The following is a 17,712-nucleotide window of genomic DNA, read 5'->3' on the forward strand; positions in this document are numbered from 1 at the left end:
TGAGTTGAAATATGAAGAGCTCCTTCATTTTTAATTGATAGTTTTAATATCATACATTAGAAATTATAAGCACATAAAAAAAAGTTTGTTGCAAAAAAACCTTTAATAAAATGTATAAAAAATTGTTCCCATCAAAACTGTTACATTCAGAATTTACATCAATGAATGGTTTAATTTCTTATTTCTGAAACATCAAATTGTAGAAAGAAGAAAAGGATGAAAAAATGGGATGTTCAAGCCTTCCTTTTGTAAAACACAAGCTGCAGATACAGACATTGAGGACAGTGTGGAAACAGTGGAGTGATGTGGACTCAGGTCACAGACAGCATCACTGTGGAAACAGTGGAGTGAAGCGGACTCAGGTCACAGACAGTATCAGTGTGGAAACAGTGGAGTGAAGTGGACTCAGGGCACAGACAGTCTCAGTGCTCAGAGTTGTTCTAAGACTGTGTGACTCTGTTGGTGAAGCTCTTCTGTGTCTAGACCCGGAGGAGGAGCTTCTCCCAGACAGCCCTGTCAACCTCACAGCACCCATCCTCTCCCTGAGACTCGTCCCCAACATCATCGTAGTCAGTCCTGTCAGGGGCAGGGACTCCTTCTTCAGAGGGCAGTGTGGGCAGGACCCTGTCCACTCCAGGGCCAGGGTGGAGGAAACCTGACAGAGAGACACAGACTAAGAGACAGTCAGTGGACAGCTGATGGATGGGGATGACTCTCTTAGATTATATTTTTGGTTTAGAATTGGACCCATGAATTTTTAAGCATGTTTTTTTTAAGTTGTATATTTGTGATTTTAACAACCATTAATTATATAAACAAATAATATTAGACAGGATTACAAAAAAGAATGTTATACTTAAGACATGTGAATATGATTGGTCAGATGAATAAGTTATTGAAAGTATATTATAATCCAAAGCTTTTATAGGAATTCATTTGAATTAAAATTAAAAATGTACCTTTTAGAACAAATTGATGATTACTTCAGATTTTACTTACCAACAATGTACCAGTGTTATAAAACCAGAGTGCGGAAAAGCTTTGACAGTATTGTCTAAAATTAGTCATTCTCTTTGGGTATCTGAAGACCTCTCTCTGGTCAGATTAGTAGGTGATCTCAGGCCTCTAGCAGGGCTGAACAGGACAGGGAAACACTAGGCTGACATGTAGAGTTCAGGACTCCTGGTCAGGGATTGGCTGGACTATAGCCAGAAAACGATACTGAAAGCATCCGATTGGCTGGATGTGACAGTAGCTGTGTTTTGCTGAGACCCTGATCTAAGAGTTTAAATCTTGTGGCAAACAAGACTCTCAATCTGTATTAGCTACTATTGATCCCTGCAGGATAAAGCACAATTTGAGCCACCACTTAGACCTGGTGCCCTCTTGTCTTGGATGAAGTGGCACAGAAATTGATTACTGGGGGTCGTTTTCTCCATCCCTGAACTACCTCATTCACACTGAGACCCCTGGCTGCAGCCCTCTTTACCTGAAGTGGGGTCTCCCTCACTGTCGCCTACATCACTGTATCCAGAGGGTGCCTCATCAGAGAGGAGTCTCCCTGTGAAAAGAAGAGCAGGACAGTAATGGCTCTGTCATTCTGACAAAGACTGGCCTGTCAGAGACCTCTTCTCTTCCAGGTAGTGTTTTTTTCCAATGACTGAGTCTTATTTATAATAACTCACCTGACACAGTGTCTGGGCTCTGGGGCACAGTTTCAGCATCATCATAGTACTCTGGAGCCTCTTCTTTCACAGAGGACATCAGCTCTCCTGAAGCACACAGAGACAATTTTACTGTTAAACATCAGATTTAAAATACAGGGGATCAGGCAACCTGATTATATAATACATTTCAAACCCATTCCATTTTTTTTAATTGAGATGGTGAATGACAACAGTGCAGCCTGTATCAGGACAGAGAGTGCAATGCTGTGAATCCTTGTGAAATATCTGAAGTGGAGCTGGACAATGGCAGCAGAGTAAACAGACTCAGTGTGATATGCTCTGTAGTGCATAGAGAGAGGAGAGAGAGCCAGACTCCCTGGGACTGGTGCAAGGTTTCTCTTTGGGACTGAACTGAAATAACCCACCTGACAAGGCATCTGGACTCTGAGGTATAGTTACAGCATCATCATAGTACTCAGGGGTCACTTCTTTCACAGAGGACATCAGCTCTCCTAAAGCACACAGAGCACAGCTTCACTGTCACTCGTCAGAACACTGAGTTATTTAGAGCACAGGACTGCTGGAGCTCATCAGAGCACACTGATTAACTGAGCATTACACTGGGGATAAAACTCCAGGTTCTAAGTAAAGAAAATCAATTAACCTGATTTCTAGTCCTACTTACTTCTGTAAGAACAATTCCTAGATTTTCAAATAAGACATTGAAGGACAACAGGGCAGAGAAAGGTTGGCTGTACTTGGGCAGAGAGAGTGGTGATGTAGACACTGTGAGAAACTGAAGAGGAGCTGGACACTGGCAGCACAGTGACCCAGACTGGGTATGCAGGGCTGAGATCACTAAGTCAGATCCATGTGACTGGTGCAGAATAACTTAGACTCCATATTCAGAGGCTGAGATCAAAGAGAGAGTAGAGATAATCAGACTCACTAAGATTGGTTTCCCCATGTGACTGGACTGAAGTAACTCACCTGACAAGGCACCTGGGCTTTGAGGTATAGTTACTGCATCATCATAGTACTCTGGGATCTCTTCTTTCAGAGAGGGTATTGACTCTTCTGAACCACACAGAGAGCAGAGAATTTACACTTCAGGACTCTGAGTTACTTTGACCACAGAGCTGCAAAGTTATTGTCAAGTCTAATTCTAAATGTGATTTTAAATGCTGTGTGGTTAAGTATAGTTAAGCCAAGACTGTAGGGTCCCTGATTTAACATGTGATGTGAAAGGTAGTTTTTGCAGCATATTGTTTCCCAGTCATCATTCTGGACCTGAGGCACCATCTCCTTTTCTATGAAAACCAATTAGAGCAGCACCCTGTCTACCACCCCAGTATCGACCAGGTCAAGTGTTGCTCAGCCTCTGTGATCTGCTGGTTAGCGTGAGGCAACACTGAAGAGAAGAGTTTGTAAGGAATAGAACATATTTGGTAAGATTTGTAAGATTCAGGATTTTCTACTCAAGTTTTGTAAATGTCAGCCTGGTTTGGGATGAGAGTGAGTACTGGACTGAAGACCCCCCACTCCTACACTGAGCCCCCTGACTCCACCTCCCCTCACCTGGTACTGGGTCTCCCTCACTGTCCTCCACATCATCGTATCCAGAGGGCAGCTCATCAGAGAGGAATCTTCCTGTGAACAGGAGGGCAGATCAGTAATACCTGCAGTCAGTCAGCACTGTCTCTTACTGGGAGAGACAGGGTGTCAACAGAAACACAGAATTTATGCTCATTTTCTTCACTTACTTTGACAGCAGTTGAGAAAGAAAACTCTACAGGTTTAAAACCAGTATGGTGAGATTTTCTACAAGTGTAAGTACTCAGATCTGTCAAGATTGTAATCCCTCCTCTTAAGGGCGCTTATATAAGCCAGATACTCACACTATTCTGGGTTCTGCATTGGAAGACGGATGCCAGGAGGCCCACCTACCACCAAGTCGCCCTACACCCACGGCTTGAGGGCATGGGCCTCCCATCGGCATCCTGACCAAGCTGAGTCTGGGTCTCAGAGTTCCTGGCCTCGTGATCCTGTTTTATTCCCTGTCCCCCCACCAGATCCAATTCCGGTTCTTAAACCTTGTCTTGTCTTGTCTCGTTGGATTACCCGGCTCTGGACTTTTGAACTTCACCCTGGATTTCCCTTTGGACTCCCTTGGACTTGTACGCCAGGACCACGCCTCCCCAAGGACCAGTGCACAGTCATCACGCCCCACTGTTCGTCAACCTGCCCAGTTTCTCATCGGCTCCTCCCAGTGTCTGTTTCACATATGTCCGGATCCTGACCAACGCATTGTAACAATATCATCCTCAAGTGTGAAGACTAATCACACCTGAAGACTCTCTCCACTCACCTCTCCTGGGGGCCCTGTAGGTTCCCTCTCTGGCCAGTTTGTACTCTATTTCCTCATAGACGGCATCATGATAGGGGGCGAGTGCTCCCTTAGATAGGGCTGTGTGAGGAAACAGACACTCAGGGTTAACATGCAGGGAGTGGAGTACAAGATCAATAATTCACTGCTAAACCTTCTTTGGACATTTGTGCACATAAATGTTATGATTCTTGATTGGCAAATCTCCTCATATCTCCATCTGTAATTGTTGATAATCTTTTTCAAGCTTCAGCTGGATTTCTCTACCCTATTAATAATGTTGAGATCCAGCAAACCTTTAAATTAGACAGGTTCACCTTGATTTTAAATTTTGATTTCTTCCTCAAGTTCAGTATAGAAATCTGAGTTCTATGACAGTGACAGTAATGACCACTAGAGATTAGTTCCTCCCTACCTTTCCTCAGCTTCCTGTTCTGGATCAGCTGCCCAACGAACAGGGCCAGCACCACGAAGAGCAGAGCCCCCAGCAGCAGGAGGGCCAGGGGTGAGATGGACAGGCCCTCGAGCAGCTGTGTCTGGGGTGTTGTCCTGGTGCTGCCTGAGGGAGAGGGAGACAGATCAGGAAATGATCTTCTTTCTCAACCACATAGTGGCAAGAAGCATCTTAGACAACAGTAAAGTTACTGTGAGCTCATCTGGACAGAGATTAGAAACTGGAGGATTTACCTGTTTTCACAGACGAAGTGCTGGTTGAAGCAGGAAGAGCTGTAACACAAGATAAAATGGTTTTGATGAGGAGATTCACAGCAGTTCTTCTATTCTTCTTGACAAAAATGAAACACAGAGAGGCCACGGTTTATAGACAGCAGTACTCCTGAGAATCAGCAGCACCATTTAGACAAACTGAAATGTCTCTTATCCTCTTCTGCCAAACTGTATTACCTGTCATCACTGGATGGTTTTGAGATCCCCAACCTGAAAAACATAAAAGTGATGGGTTGAGTTTCAGAGAGCAGGAAAGTGTGATGATGGACCCAGAGAATCACATACTGCAGCAATAAAGAGTATTTAATGACCAGAAGCACTCATCTTAATTATTTTTCTAATAGGCAGAGCTTGTGTTGGCTTCTTCATTATTATTTACATCAGTATTCCTGTATTGAGAGCAGCCCTGAACACCCTGGGACCTCCAGCTGCTCTTCTGCTGCTCAGACTCACCTGTACAGGTGACCCCAGCATCCTCCTTGTGCCGACAGTCGCTCTGTCCCAGGGGAAGGTGCCAGCAGTCCCACAGGTGGAGCTCACTGCCCCTGCAGTTCACCTCGTCCAGCCAGATGGTGCCACTCCCTGGTCCGAATGAGGCCTCTATTGCTGCGCTCACTGCGTCCCCACAGCCCAGCTGTCTGCAGACCACCTGGGCATCCTGCAGGTCCCAGGAGTCGTCACAGACTGTCCCCCAGGAGCCATTGTGATAAACCTCCACCTTCCCAGAACAGTGACCTCCTCCTCCGACCAGCCTGAGGGGCCAAGAATCTAGAGACCAAAATAAAACTGATTAACAGACACAAACCCAATGAGCCTGAGGGACCTGGAGTCCATAGAACAAAATAACACTGATTGACAGACACAGAGACACAAACCCCACCAGTCTGTGCTCCAATCTATATTCCACCTTCCCGGTTTGACACATCTTATAAACATCAAAGCAAAATACAACTAGGCTACTGTCTGGTTCAGTGCACTGACTGGATTTGTTATTTGTTTTTTTTAAAGTGTACACAGTATCTGTGTATATGGCACACACCTGTGAAACACAATTTAAAACTGATTTAATTTATCAACATATGCACACATTTTTTAAACTCACTTGAACATGTTTCCTGGCCTGAGGCTGTGAAACAGGATTTGAGGCTTTGAGGCACAGACTTCTTCTCGTCAGCTAAAAGAATAAAAACCTTGTTAATTTAAGATTATTATACAGGGCATGATGACATTAATGTGTATTATGTCACAGCATGTTAGCGACAGTTTTGAGTACTCATAATGTCATAATGTCTCCTTTTATCTTTGAAATAAGATATTTATTTACTTTCATTTTTTTAATGTGTTGGATGGATTGTGTATATAACAAATATTAATTGCTACTTGAAAATGCTGTGATTGCCAGCTTATAAAGAGCAATAAAATATGAACACTGTGTGAAAGTCTGAAGAGGTACTTGCATACATACCTTTTGGTAAACTGCTGGATTTAAAGTTTCATGCACTTTGGGATTAGGGATTAGAAATACTGGAATTCAGTTTACAAGTCTGAAAAAACTAACATTCAGCACCTTTGATAAGTGATGACTCACCTTATTTTTTATTAGCAGATTGTTCAGTCTCAGAAGTGGGAAATAATCAGTAATGGGCAAGGCTAAACAGGCATTATGTGACTCAAGATAAACACCATAAATACAGAACATTATTTACTAGGGATAAGCAATATAAAATCAGCAAGACAATCACTTTTCCAAGTACTGGTATTGCTCTCTGGCAACAGCTACCTGTTGTGTACCTGTTGTGTACAGATCAAACATTTTGGCATTCCTTTTTCTTCCATGAAGAAATTTAAAATTCTCTTGAACCACAAAGTATTTTGCCTGTTTTTGTTTTGATAATAATGACAAGCATGTTAGTCACAAACATCATTTTTAGATTGCAATAAAAGCTACTAGGAGCAGTGTTTGTGAAACCAATCAATCATTGACATGTTTAGGTATCAATGTTTTCCCCACCCGAAGACAGATTTATGTCAAATTAGCTTGTGGCCATCCCATCATAATCCTGACCTTCAGTGTCTTACTGTCCAACACAGACTGTGGTCAAATATGTTGAACTACACTCTGGGCTGTTTGTTTCATTTATCAGTTATGATCTCCTTCCCCTTCACCCTCTTCTTCATACACACACACATCCAGCCCCTGCCGACCCTCAGACAGGTGGAAGACAGAGTCCTTACCTGAGCAGGTGATCAGAGCCACTTCAGAGTCTGTGCACTGGTTCTGATTCCAGGCAGAGGAGGGGCAGTGCCACAGCGTGGAGTCGTGAGGGCGGCATTTAAATTCATCGAGCCAGTGAGGAGCGGAGTACCGTCTGGGGCGAGATTCAACAACACGCCCACTCTTCCCACAGTTCAGCTCCTGACAGATCAGACTCACTGTGTCCTCACTCATGCTATTCCAGCACACGTTGCCCCAGGTGCCATTGTAGAAAACCTCCAGCTGACCAGAACAGCCCTCGGCCAGTCTCAGCTCCTTGAACTCTGGGGACACACAAGTGGACAGACTGAGAGAACCCTGCTCTGAACTGACACAGACTTCTAGATTAAAGACCTCAGATAGAAACAGCGTGTCTGATAACTACTGTGACATTAGATAATTGCATTATCTTTTTTCCCCAAATCATATTAATGTAATGACATTTTGACATTTTTAAAATCAATGTCAACATTCAGTAAATTACAATCCAGATTGAGAATATTTGGATTATTATGTCAAGCACTATTACAGTAAAACTTATTTTCTTGTCTTGAACAGGGGATACTGTGCTTGCTCCTGGCAGTATAAGAACACAGTCCTGGTGTAACTGGAGTCCTGTACCTGAACACACCACTCCGACATCCTCCTTGTGTCCACAGTCATGCTGTCCCCACCCTGCTGAGGGACACTCCCACAGAGACGACTCGTTCCCCAGACAGCCCACCTCGTCCAGCCAGATGTGTCCAGTTCCCTGGCTGAAGGAGGCTGGCACTGGGGCACTGAGGGCCGTCCCACACTGGAGCTGCCTGCACACCACCTGAGAGTCTGCCAGGTCCCAGGAGTCATCGCAGACTGTCCCCCAGGAGCCATTGTGATAAACCTCCAGCCTCCCAGCACAGTCACCTCCTGTCCCAACAAGCCTGAGGGACAGCTGGTCTAGGAGCAGAGAGTTAGAGGTCAGTGCAGTTCTAAGAGACCACAATGATGACATCTAAAGGAAGAGAATCTGCTGTTAAAAGCTGAACATCAGCTCAGGCCACTGGGGACAGCAGACACATTACAATTACAGTGTTTCCTGACTTTTGGATAATTTAACCTACTTTAACTACCTAAAAGACTTCATGTTGATCATCAGAACTATACCATATATGTTAATGTTGTGTGTGACCACAGTTTGGCACAGAGACAATAGCTCCACAGGTGATAAACTCCAGTATTCAGGTAGATGTGTTTGCTGTAGATCCCAAAATCCAAGACTGTGTGTGTGAGATGCAGACAAAACTGCACACACATACACATGCTGCCTCACAGATGCATCTGGGATTGAGCTCAGCAACAGAGACATCAACACGCACTGAGAACCTTGGAGATAAAAAACAGGGGCTAATTCATACCTGGTGTTTTGGAAGAAGGAACAGCTGAAGAAGGGAAACCTGTGAAACAAACAGAGAGAAATCAGACTGTGAGCTGTGTGTGAGAGGAGCAATTTAGCACCAGAAACGAAACTACAATTAAAACAGCACTGAATAGTCCTTAATCTCTTTTTACCTGCTCCAGGTGAATTTCTGGTCATATTTGAGTCTGTAAAAGAGAAGGAAGGAGCTCATTTCTGTCCACAGAAGCAATGTTTCACAAGTGGAGTGTCAGCTGTGTGTGGGGCTCAGCTGTACATAACATCTGTAAACCCTGACTTTCTGAGACTCACTTTCTTTCCAGGCTCCTGTTTAATTGGGCTCTATTAATTAAACTAATTAAGCATGTCCGATATTAATTACAGATTACAGAGGTCCAGGACTTTCTTTAATCTTTTAGGACCATCAGTGATATCAATATAAATATAAAACTGATTTTTAGTCCTCAGTGTATTTGTGTATCTAACCATCAGAAAGAAAATGACAACCTAATAACCCCTTGAGGGAATATTTGAGATAGATATGACATGTTAAAAACACACTCATGTTTTAAGGTTGTGTGTTTTCATCTTTGCATCTCTTACATAACTGGCAGTGTGTAACAGAGCAGATATTCAGTCAATCATGAAAACAGTGTGCTTCTGTGTGTAAGCAGAGGGAGTGTCACTGTGTTTTAAATACACGATTCTCACCAGAGCAGATGACTCCTGCGTCCTGTCCATGAGAGCACCCTGCTCTCCCCCATGTAGAGACAGCACAGTGTGAGAGACGGCTCTCATTGCCCCGGCACTCAAACACATCTGCCCTTACTGGTCCACTGCCCTGTCCAAACCAGGCCTGTCCTGGAGCTGCTACAGCCTTCCCACAGCCCAGCTGCTGGCAGAGAACACTGGTATCTCTCAGGTCCCAGTACAGGTCACACACTGTCCCCCAGTCCCTGAAGAGCCACTGTAACTCCACTCGGCCAGAGCAGGAGTCAGAGCCATTCACCAGCCTGAACCCTGTGTATCCTGCAGACAGGACAGGGGAGAGAGCAGAGACACAGCTTCACAACATAACAACCAGCAATTACCCTCAATGCCATCTTCAAGTATACTTACAATACTGAGCTTTAAATTACTGTCATATAAGTATCTCACTAACATGTTACTGTTCAATCCAATTCAATCTGAAATACTTTATTCATCAGCAAGTCTGGTAATTTATGGTTTAATTAAGTTACTGTTGATCAGAAGATCATCGTATTGAGTTTTCATGGTTAAACACCAATCCCCAGTATTGAATCAGAGCTATAGCAACACTTATTTGTTTCTCTTCTAAGCTTCAGTTTTGAGCTCCATTAAAAACAAAATGAAATAAATTATCCTCCTCTTACCAAAACACTGCAGTCCCACATCGTTCTCATGGGTGCAGCTCTGTGTCTTTGTGGAGGACTTTGGACAGAAGAACAGGTGCGATTCACTTCCCTGGCACTGGAGCTCCTCTGTCCAGACCTGTCCCTCCCCCTTCCCGAAATGAGCCCCCTTCAGCACCTGTGAGGGAACCCCACAGTCCAGCTCTCGACAGACAACTTCTGCATCCTGCCAGTCAAAGTCAGAGTCACACACTGAGCCCCAGGTCTCTCCGTGCTGCACTTCCAGTCTCCCAGAGCAGAAATCACTGCCTCCAACCACTCTGACCCCTCGATGAGCTGGAATTTCAGAACAATAACAGAGATCACTGTCCCTGACCTTTCTGACAACTCAATGAGGTGGAATATCAGAATAATAACAGAGATCACTGCCCCTGACCAGTCTGACCCCTCAATGATCTGGAATATCAGAACAATAACAGAGATCACTGTCCCTGACCACTCGATATGCTTGAATATAAGAAAAGATAGGAAAAGAGAGCAGTAATAGAGAGTGAGTATTCATTATTTGAACAAAATTGTGAGGAATTCTAAAGAATACTAAAACTATACACTGTTTTGGAATTTTGGGAAATTGGTCAGCCAAAAATTAATCTGTAAATTATCAAGCACACATTCACTGCAGATCAAGTCACTGTCACAGAAACACTGAGAGATCAATGAAAAATAATTAAAATGACCAGAACCTCTGGACACCCCACTGTGTCATAGGGGCTGACATCCTAGAACTCTGGGCTTCAAAGTGGGAATTTTGGTTGTGAAACACAAGTGATTGACCTGCAGATATCTGAGACCCTGAACCAAGATGAAGAACACATTCTACCCCAAAGCAGAAATGAACACTTACATATAAAAAATAAAGGGAATTGGATTCAAAAATTGTAAATTATTTTTAATAAAGTTGTTTTAGACATCACATCCAAAGTGGTGCAGAGGTTATAGAAAACCAAGCCTAACACACCCAGGTAGTGCCTGACCAGCCCCCTGACAAAAACTCTAAACAGGACTGTCACAACCAGGCACTACTGGGGCAGAGCTGTCTGACCTGGGCACTGACAGATACACTGGACAAGACCAGGACTGTCACAGCCTGGCACTGCTGGAGCAGGACTGTCTGACCTGGGGGCTGACACACACTCTGGACAAGACCAGGACTGTCACATGCTGGCACTGCTGGAGCAGGACTGTCTGACCTGGGCACTGACAGACACTCTGGACAAGACAAGGACTGTCACAGCCTGGAACTGCTGGAGCAGGACTGTCTGACCTGGGGACTGACACACACTCTGGACAAGACCAGAACTGTTACAGCCTAGCACTGCTGGAGCAGGACTGTCTGACCTGGGGACTGACAGACACTCTGGACAAGACCAGGACTGTTACAGCCTGGCACTGCTGGAGCAGGACTGTCTGACCTGGGGACTGACATTTGTTATTATTCTAGTTAAATTATTCTGTATAAAAGATATTCAGCAACCAAACCGTTGAGTGTCATTGATTACATTCTTCCTCTTTTTAGTGTACTGAACACAATTTATCAGTAAAAATGACATTATAAGTTTAAGAACCCAACTAAAACAAGTATCAGTTATATTTCATGTAAACACAATTGTGCTCTGTTGATAATTATGATACTAATTGAAGGAAATTGTGAAATTCGTAATCATATATGTTATCATATTTATTTAAACATTTTAGGTAAACAGGAAATGGCTCATCCTACCTGAGCAAATCACTCCTGAATCTTCAGAATGATAGCACCCTCTATTTACTGATCTTATTATATTTGAGAAAATACATATTTTAAACAGTTTAAGTCAAGTTAAATAAGCTTGCCATACCTGAGCAAATGATGCCCGAATCTTCATAATGACCACAGGCTGAATTTGCTGATGTTGGAGAGCCACAGGCCTTCACTGCAGCCTCTGAGCCTCTACAGCTCAAATGCCAGATGTTTCCAGTCCCTGCTCCAAAGTGAGCTCCTCCTGGTGCTGAAACAGCTGATCCACAGCCCAGCTGTCTGCACACCACTGCAGCAGCATCCAAATTCCAGCGATCATCACACACTGTCCCCCACTGTCCCTCGTGATACACCTCCACTCTCCCCTCACAGGGACTGGCACCATTCACCAGCCTCACATCAGCACTGCCTGCAGAGAGAGGGGAGGGTTTTAACTCTAGTCTCCATGTTTGTTGAACAGTTAATACAATAATACATTCAGTAATACATTAGTTCCTCAGTCAAAAAACATACTCAACCAAAAAAAGAGGAAAATAATTTTCTAAGCTTTTCTTTATATATTCAGTACCTACAGATTACTTACAGTAAATGTCAGATTCATTCTCAAATTCCCATTTCACCTCACAAAAAACAATACCCACCTTTTGAAAAATGTTCGACTTATGAATCAATCAATAAAAACTAAATAACACCGAATCTAGAAGAAATCAGTACCTAGAATATTACTACAATGTGACAAGAAAAAGCCAGTTTTCCCTATTTTTACAGCTCTTCAAGGTATCCAAAAGGAAATTTGCAATTTTCACTCTTTCTTTTTTTGCACTTTACAACAAACATGCACACAGTATCATTAAACAAAGTGACAACATGGAGAAAAGGTCATTTAGAACAGAGAAGAGAAGCTGCAGTCTTGAATTATGAATCAGTGCAATACAGTCTCTCTACTCTGACACAATAGACATGAGTCTGTCAAACGAGACTGAAACATCCATAGAAAAGACTCATCCACTTTCCACTGGATGTAGATCACTCACTTTTTACTGGAGATCAACCACTATCTACTGGATAGCACTCAGTCAACATTGTAGATCACCCACTCTACACCAGAGGTTACCCACTCTTCACTCTCAGTGTAGATCATTCACTTTCCACTGTGGATCACACAGTCTACAGCAGAGACTGTCTACTGACTGTAAAGACTACATGACTTCAGAGGGCTTTGACTTGTGTGTGTGTTTTCAAAGCTATGGTCATTACAATAGTTAGTGGCTTCAACGACTGTGGTTCTAAGTTTCTGGATGCTTTGGTCACTATTGTTGGTGGAGGCTGTAATGACTGTGTTCATGGAAGTTAATGACAGTTTCCCCGTGTTTCTGAGAGGTGTCATTACTACATTGGACAGTAGCTTTACTATATTTCTGATTTTCCAGGTGCTGTGGTGACTGTGATGGTTACTGACTTTAATGACTGTATGACTTCAGAGGGCTTGGACTTGCATGCACAGTGAATATCAAAAGTCTATACACCCTTATTGAAATTTCAGATCTTGTTGATGTAAAGGCTGAAATCAAGACAAATCATGTCAGACCTTTTATCACCTTTAATAATATCTTGTAATCAAAAATATTTAAGTGCAAAACAAATGGATTATTTTTAAGAAAAATAATTAAAATGAAAATATTCAGTATAGTGGTCAAGAAGTAGTCAGTGTCTGCAATGACTTTGTTCCTGGGATTCTGGGACCTATGGTCACTGCAGTGGAGGGTGTATGACTTCAGATAAGTAATTTGTGTCTGTGTGTTTCTGAAGGCTGTGGTCACTACAGTGGACAGTGTTTTTAATGACTGGGACTCTGGGAGCTACTTTCACTGTAGAGGAAAGTAACTGCAATGACTGCATGACTTCAGAGGGTTCGGACATATGTTTCTGGGAGCTCTGGCCACTATAATGCATCATGCCTGGAATGACTGACACATCAGAGGTCTGGGGTCACTGCAGTGGTGGGTGTTTTACAGGTGCTTTACATGTTGTTCTAAAATGTACAGTATGTTAAGGGTATATTCTCATTGTCTCTTTCTAGCCTTTACCTGTCAACATATATATTTAACACACGTTTGACTTATTAAATTATATTGAAGCACATTATTTTTCACAAATACAGGATAGGTTTAACACAGACACAGATACTGACACTTATTATATTATTGTGGTGTCCTGAGAAACTGCTCAAAACTCAACTGCTGGGTTATGAATCTCTAAGTGCTTGCCTATTTAATATTTCAAGACTTAGTTTATGTGTTATTGTGTGATAAAGTAATAATTAATTTAATTTGTATTACCCATACTTAAATATGTGTATTTGATTATATACCTCCAATAAACCAATAAACATCTTATTAAACCTTCACAATATACAAAAAATATTCCATCATTTTGTAACTAAGACAACAACTAAGAACATAAAAGAAATAATTTGGTTGTGAAGTAGCACTCAAATCCTGTATAAACATAACACGACTTCTTATAGTTTTTAAATTCTTGTTGTAATGTCACAATGTCCTTTAGCTGTTAAATTATTGCTGTTACACCTCAGTCAATATTTCCCAATAATAATAATAATAATAATAATTCTCACAATTGATCTTAAATTCTGCATTTTCTGTTTGATAAAGCAATACAGAATGTAACCATTATCGGCCTGTCCTGCTCAATGTCAAAACACAGCAAACTTGGTCTATAGGAACCAGATAATGATAACATCAATTTTATTTTAACACTTTAAAAACTACAAGAGCCAATTGTCCTATGGCTTCAGTGTTTTACATTTTCAGAACCCAATTGTATCTCTTTAAAATGCAGATAGGTAACCCATAATTACCTATCATAATGGAACACCATTTCTTATAACACCAAAATTAAATACATGGTTTTACTGTAACTGAGTCTCGCAGGGCTTAATGACAGAAACCTGGACTGTCTGAACACACAAGCGATACAGTGGCACCATTAAAAATCCAGTGTAAACTTACTGTATACCTATTAATACATTAGTATTTAATAATAAAATACCAGTGTCTCAATAATCCTCCTGTTAGTTAATAACACGCTTATCACTATGAATACATCAGTATGTAACAATTAATTGTCAGTCTATCAGACTCAATAATACTTTGGTCTATAATTACACATATTTCTATTAATACATCACTCTGTAATAATAAAATATTAGTCTCAATAAAATTCCAGTCTTTAATAACACAATTCTATTAATACATCAGACTGTAATAATAATTGTGTCTCAGAAATGTACTAGTATTTAACAATACACTTACCTCTATTAATGCATCAGGCTTTTAATTATTTCTATGAATACACCATTCCCTAATAATAAAATGTCAGTCTCAATAATACTTCAGTCATTAATAACACACTGATTTCTATTCATACATTAGTCTGTAATAACAAAATAATAAATATTGATTTTAATTAATAAAATAACAATAAAAATACTTACTAAAATAAAATCACTGTGCTCGTTATTTTCAAATCACAATATTATATTATTATAGATACTTTTTTGTCTTCATTTTTTTCTATGTCTAAGAAATAGCTTACATTTTTTTTATGGTGACAGATTAGGAGTTGTAAATACTTATATAGATAGTATATATATTTTATATATCAAATATTTTAGAAAGTATCAATAAAGTCCGATGATAACCAGCCTCTGCTATAGATTGATAACTTGTAAGTAACAGAACCCAGTCCTGTATCCCTAACCCTGTCCTCAGGGTGTGTAATAGCTTAGGAATGTTTATAACACTGATGGCAACATCTTAAAATAATGTTTACAGACAATTATACAGTAGATATCAACTGAAGTGTGAGCTATAAGGAATTATTTTATTAGTACTGCTTTTTGAAAAAAATGAAAATTGTTCAGGCAATTTTTTATTATTCACATACTCAGAAATAAACAATTATGACAATTTTGTTACACAGAAAGCTTAATTTTAAAAAGAATGTTAACATTTTTCAACCCAAGCTCGTTTTCAATTTAGATTTGTGTTTTTCATTTAAAACTTTGTTTTATGTCAGAAAATCAGATGATATAAAATTATTATTAATGAATTAGCTTTTGAACACTAGCAATTAATTCTTCCTGACTCATAGAACCCCTAAAATGCAGTTATAATAAATTTGGACAAATACCCAGAAACCTGAATTTAAAATAAAACATTAACATATCTAAGCCTATATTTTTCTAAAGAAGTTATAATAGAACATAAATATTTTTCAAGCCAATCTCATTTCAAAATACTTTTTTATCCTTTTTTCATCCAAACTTTAATTTCAGTTGTTGTGTGTCTAGACAGAAGAAGACTCAACACTTACTGGCTGAGCTGTGCAGCACCAGGACAGCGAGAGAGAAGATGGACAGGCAGCTCTCCATTTTCATCAAGACAGAGCGCTGTCTTCACCCCTGAGCCCACAGGGCAACTGAGCTGCTGCTCCGCACCCTGGAGCCCCAGTAACAACACAGCCCCCCGCCCCGCCAATCACACACAGCACTGCCTTTTCAGACTGACAGCAGGAACCTCTCACACAGGCGGGACGCCAATCACACAGGGCCCTTTCAGTCTTCTCCATATATATCAGAGACACATCACTGTTTCCTCTCCCTGAAGACACTCCCAGCAGCGTGGAGGAGAGGAGAGACAGGAGCAGCTCTGTGTCTCACTGGAGGAAACACAGATACAGATACAGACAGCAGGGCTGCAGGTGCTGCAGGGCCAGGAAGAGATCAGATATTAAACTAAAAAAATTGTAGACAAGTATTATATTTTTAAATTAGTATCAAGATAATTAATTATGTATATACGGTCTTGTAATTCTTGCTGTCTGTATCAGGAAGTGTCTAGTGACTGGTGTCCAGAATGTGGTCCTGTCCTGCTGTCTGTGTCAGGCAGTGTCCAGTGACTGGTGTCCTGAATATGGTCCTGTGTGCCTTGCTGTCTGTGTTAGGCAGTGTCCAGTGACTAGTGTCCTGCAGTGAGTCACAGAGTTGTCGTGTCTCCAGACAGTAATGTTTTCTGGTCATGGTCAAGGGCAGTGTGAGGAGAGCCTGTGATCAAGGTGGCAGTGAGGTCATTCAGGTCAGCACAGGAATACAGAGACAAGGTGGACTGACTAAGAACTGGCTGTCCTGTGACTGTGATCAATAATTTAAATGAAAAAAAAAGCCCAGCAGTGATTGTCCCCTCTGTACTGAGCCTGATGGATAGCAGCTCTTCCAGTTGAGTCCCTCAGACCCTGAGTCTGTCTTTGTGCATCTCCAGTCCACACAGATGTTCCAGCCACTCCAGCTGTGGCCCCAGTGTCTCTCTGTGTGGAGCTGACTGTGAGACTGAGACTCTCTAACAGCACAGTGGAGCTGAACTGATACTGATACACCCCCAGGCTGAACAGAGTGAGGACTCAGGTCACTTCCTCCTCCTTATTCTTATAGGTAGTAGAAGCAGTAGCAGTAGGAGGAGCAGTAAAATATTAATAGTAGGTATTAATAGTAATAGTGGGTAGCAGCAATATCAGTGGCAGCACTAGTAGTAGCTGTAGTAACAGTAGTAGAAGCATTAGCAGTAGTAACAGTAGTAGTATTGGTAGTTATGCTATATTTTAACTCTTTAGTTCAACAATATAGCGTATGTGTTGCAGCTTCAGCAGAAGAGTAGGAGACAGTTTCAAAGTTGGAAAAACAGCTAAATGAAAAATCAGTCCTTGTTACAACACCCAGCGAGAACACAGCCCACCTCCTCCTTATTAATAGTAGTAGAAGTAGCAGTGGCAGCAGTAGTAACAGTAACAGTAGTACCTGCAGCAGTAGCAACAGTAGTACTAGTAGCTTTAGTAGCATTAGTAGTAGCAGTAAAATATTACTAGTTGCACTTGTATCAGTAGCAGCGATAGTAGGAGCTGTGATTTAAGGCACCAATTAAAACAATTCCTACAATGACATGACAACATATTTTTAGAAAGGGACATATTATCTTCAGTAAAACTGCACTATCTCTTCACTTCCATGTCTTTAGGAAATGGGCCTGTTTCGTCAGAGCTT

The 17,712-nt window shown here is 41.5% G+C and overlaps 2 protein-coding genes across 2 annotated transcripts in view; one reads left to right on the forward strand and one right to left on the reverse strand.

The window, feature by feature from the left end:
* LOC148666772 (scavenger receptor cysteine-rich type 1 protein M130-like) overlaps positions 1-17,712 on the forward strand; it is a 361,406-nt gene that overhangs the window by 175,321 nt on the left and 168,373 nt on the right. The window lies entirely within an intron of this gene.
* LOC148666792 (antigen WC1.1-like) lies at positions 85-16,050 on the reverse strand. Its single transcript, XM_088632924.1, has 19 exons — positions 15,993-16,050; positions 11,698-12,006; positions 9,821-10,135; positions 9,138-9,455; positions 8,582-8,614; positions 8,428-8,466; positions 7,655-7,969; positions 7,015-7,317; positions 5,882-5,953; positions 5,233-5,547; positions 4,957-4,989; positions 4,741-4,779; positions 4,469-4,612; positions 4,036-4,134; positions 3,246-3,317; positions 2,093-2,179; positions 1,686-1,772; positions 1,490-1,561; positions 85-655 (listed from the first exon to the last, which is right to left on the reverse strand). The coding sequence occupies exons 1-19, from the start codon at positions 16,048-16,050 to the stop codon at positions 480-482; spliced, it is 2,886 nt and encodes a 961-aa protein (XP_088489050.1). The 3' UTR covers positions 85-479.

Source organism: Lepisosteus platostomus, chromosome 5, assembly GCF_059453375.1.
Source record: "Lepisosteus platostomus isolate fLepPlt1 chromosome 5, fLepPlt1.hap1, whole genome shotgun sequence".
In the NCBI taxonomy this organism is placed as follows: Eukaryota; Metazoa; Chordata; class Actinopteri; order Semionotiformes; family Lepisosteidae; genus Lepisosteus; species Lepisosteus platostomus.

Coding starts and splice junctions, on each gene's coding strand:
- LOC148666792 (XM_088632924.1), bottom strand. CDS start 16,050: ATGGAGAGCTGCCTGTCCATCTTCTCTCTCGCTGTCCTGGTGCTGCAC. Junction 8,615..9,137: donor CGCAGGAGTCATCTGCTCTG/GTGAGAATCGTG, acceptor TCTCTTTTACAG/ACTCAAATATGACCAGAAAT. Junction 7,970..8,427: donor TCCTTCTTCCAAAACACCAG/GTATGAATTAGC, acceptor CTCTGCTCCTAG/ACCAGCTGTCCCTCAGGCTT.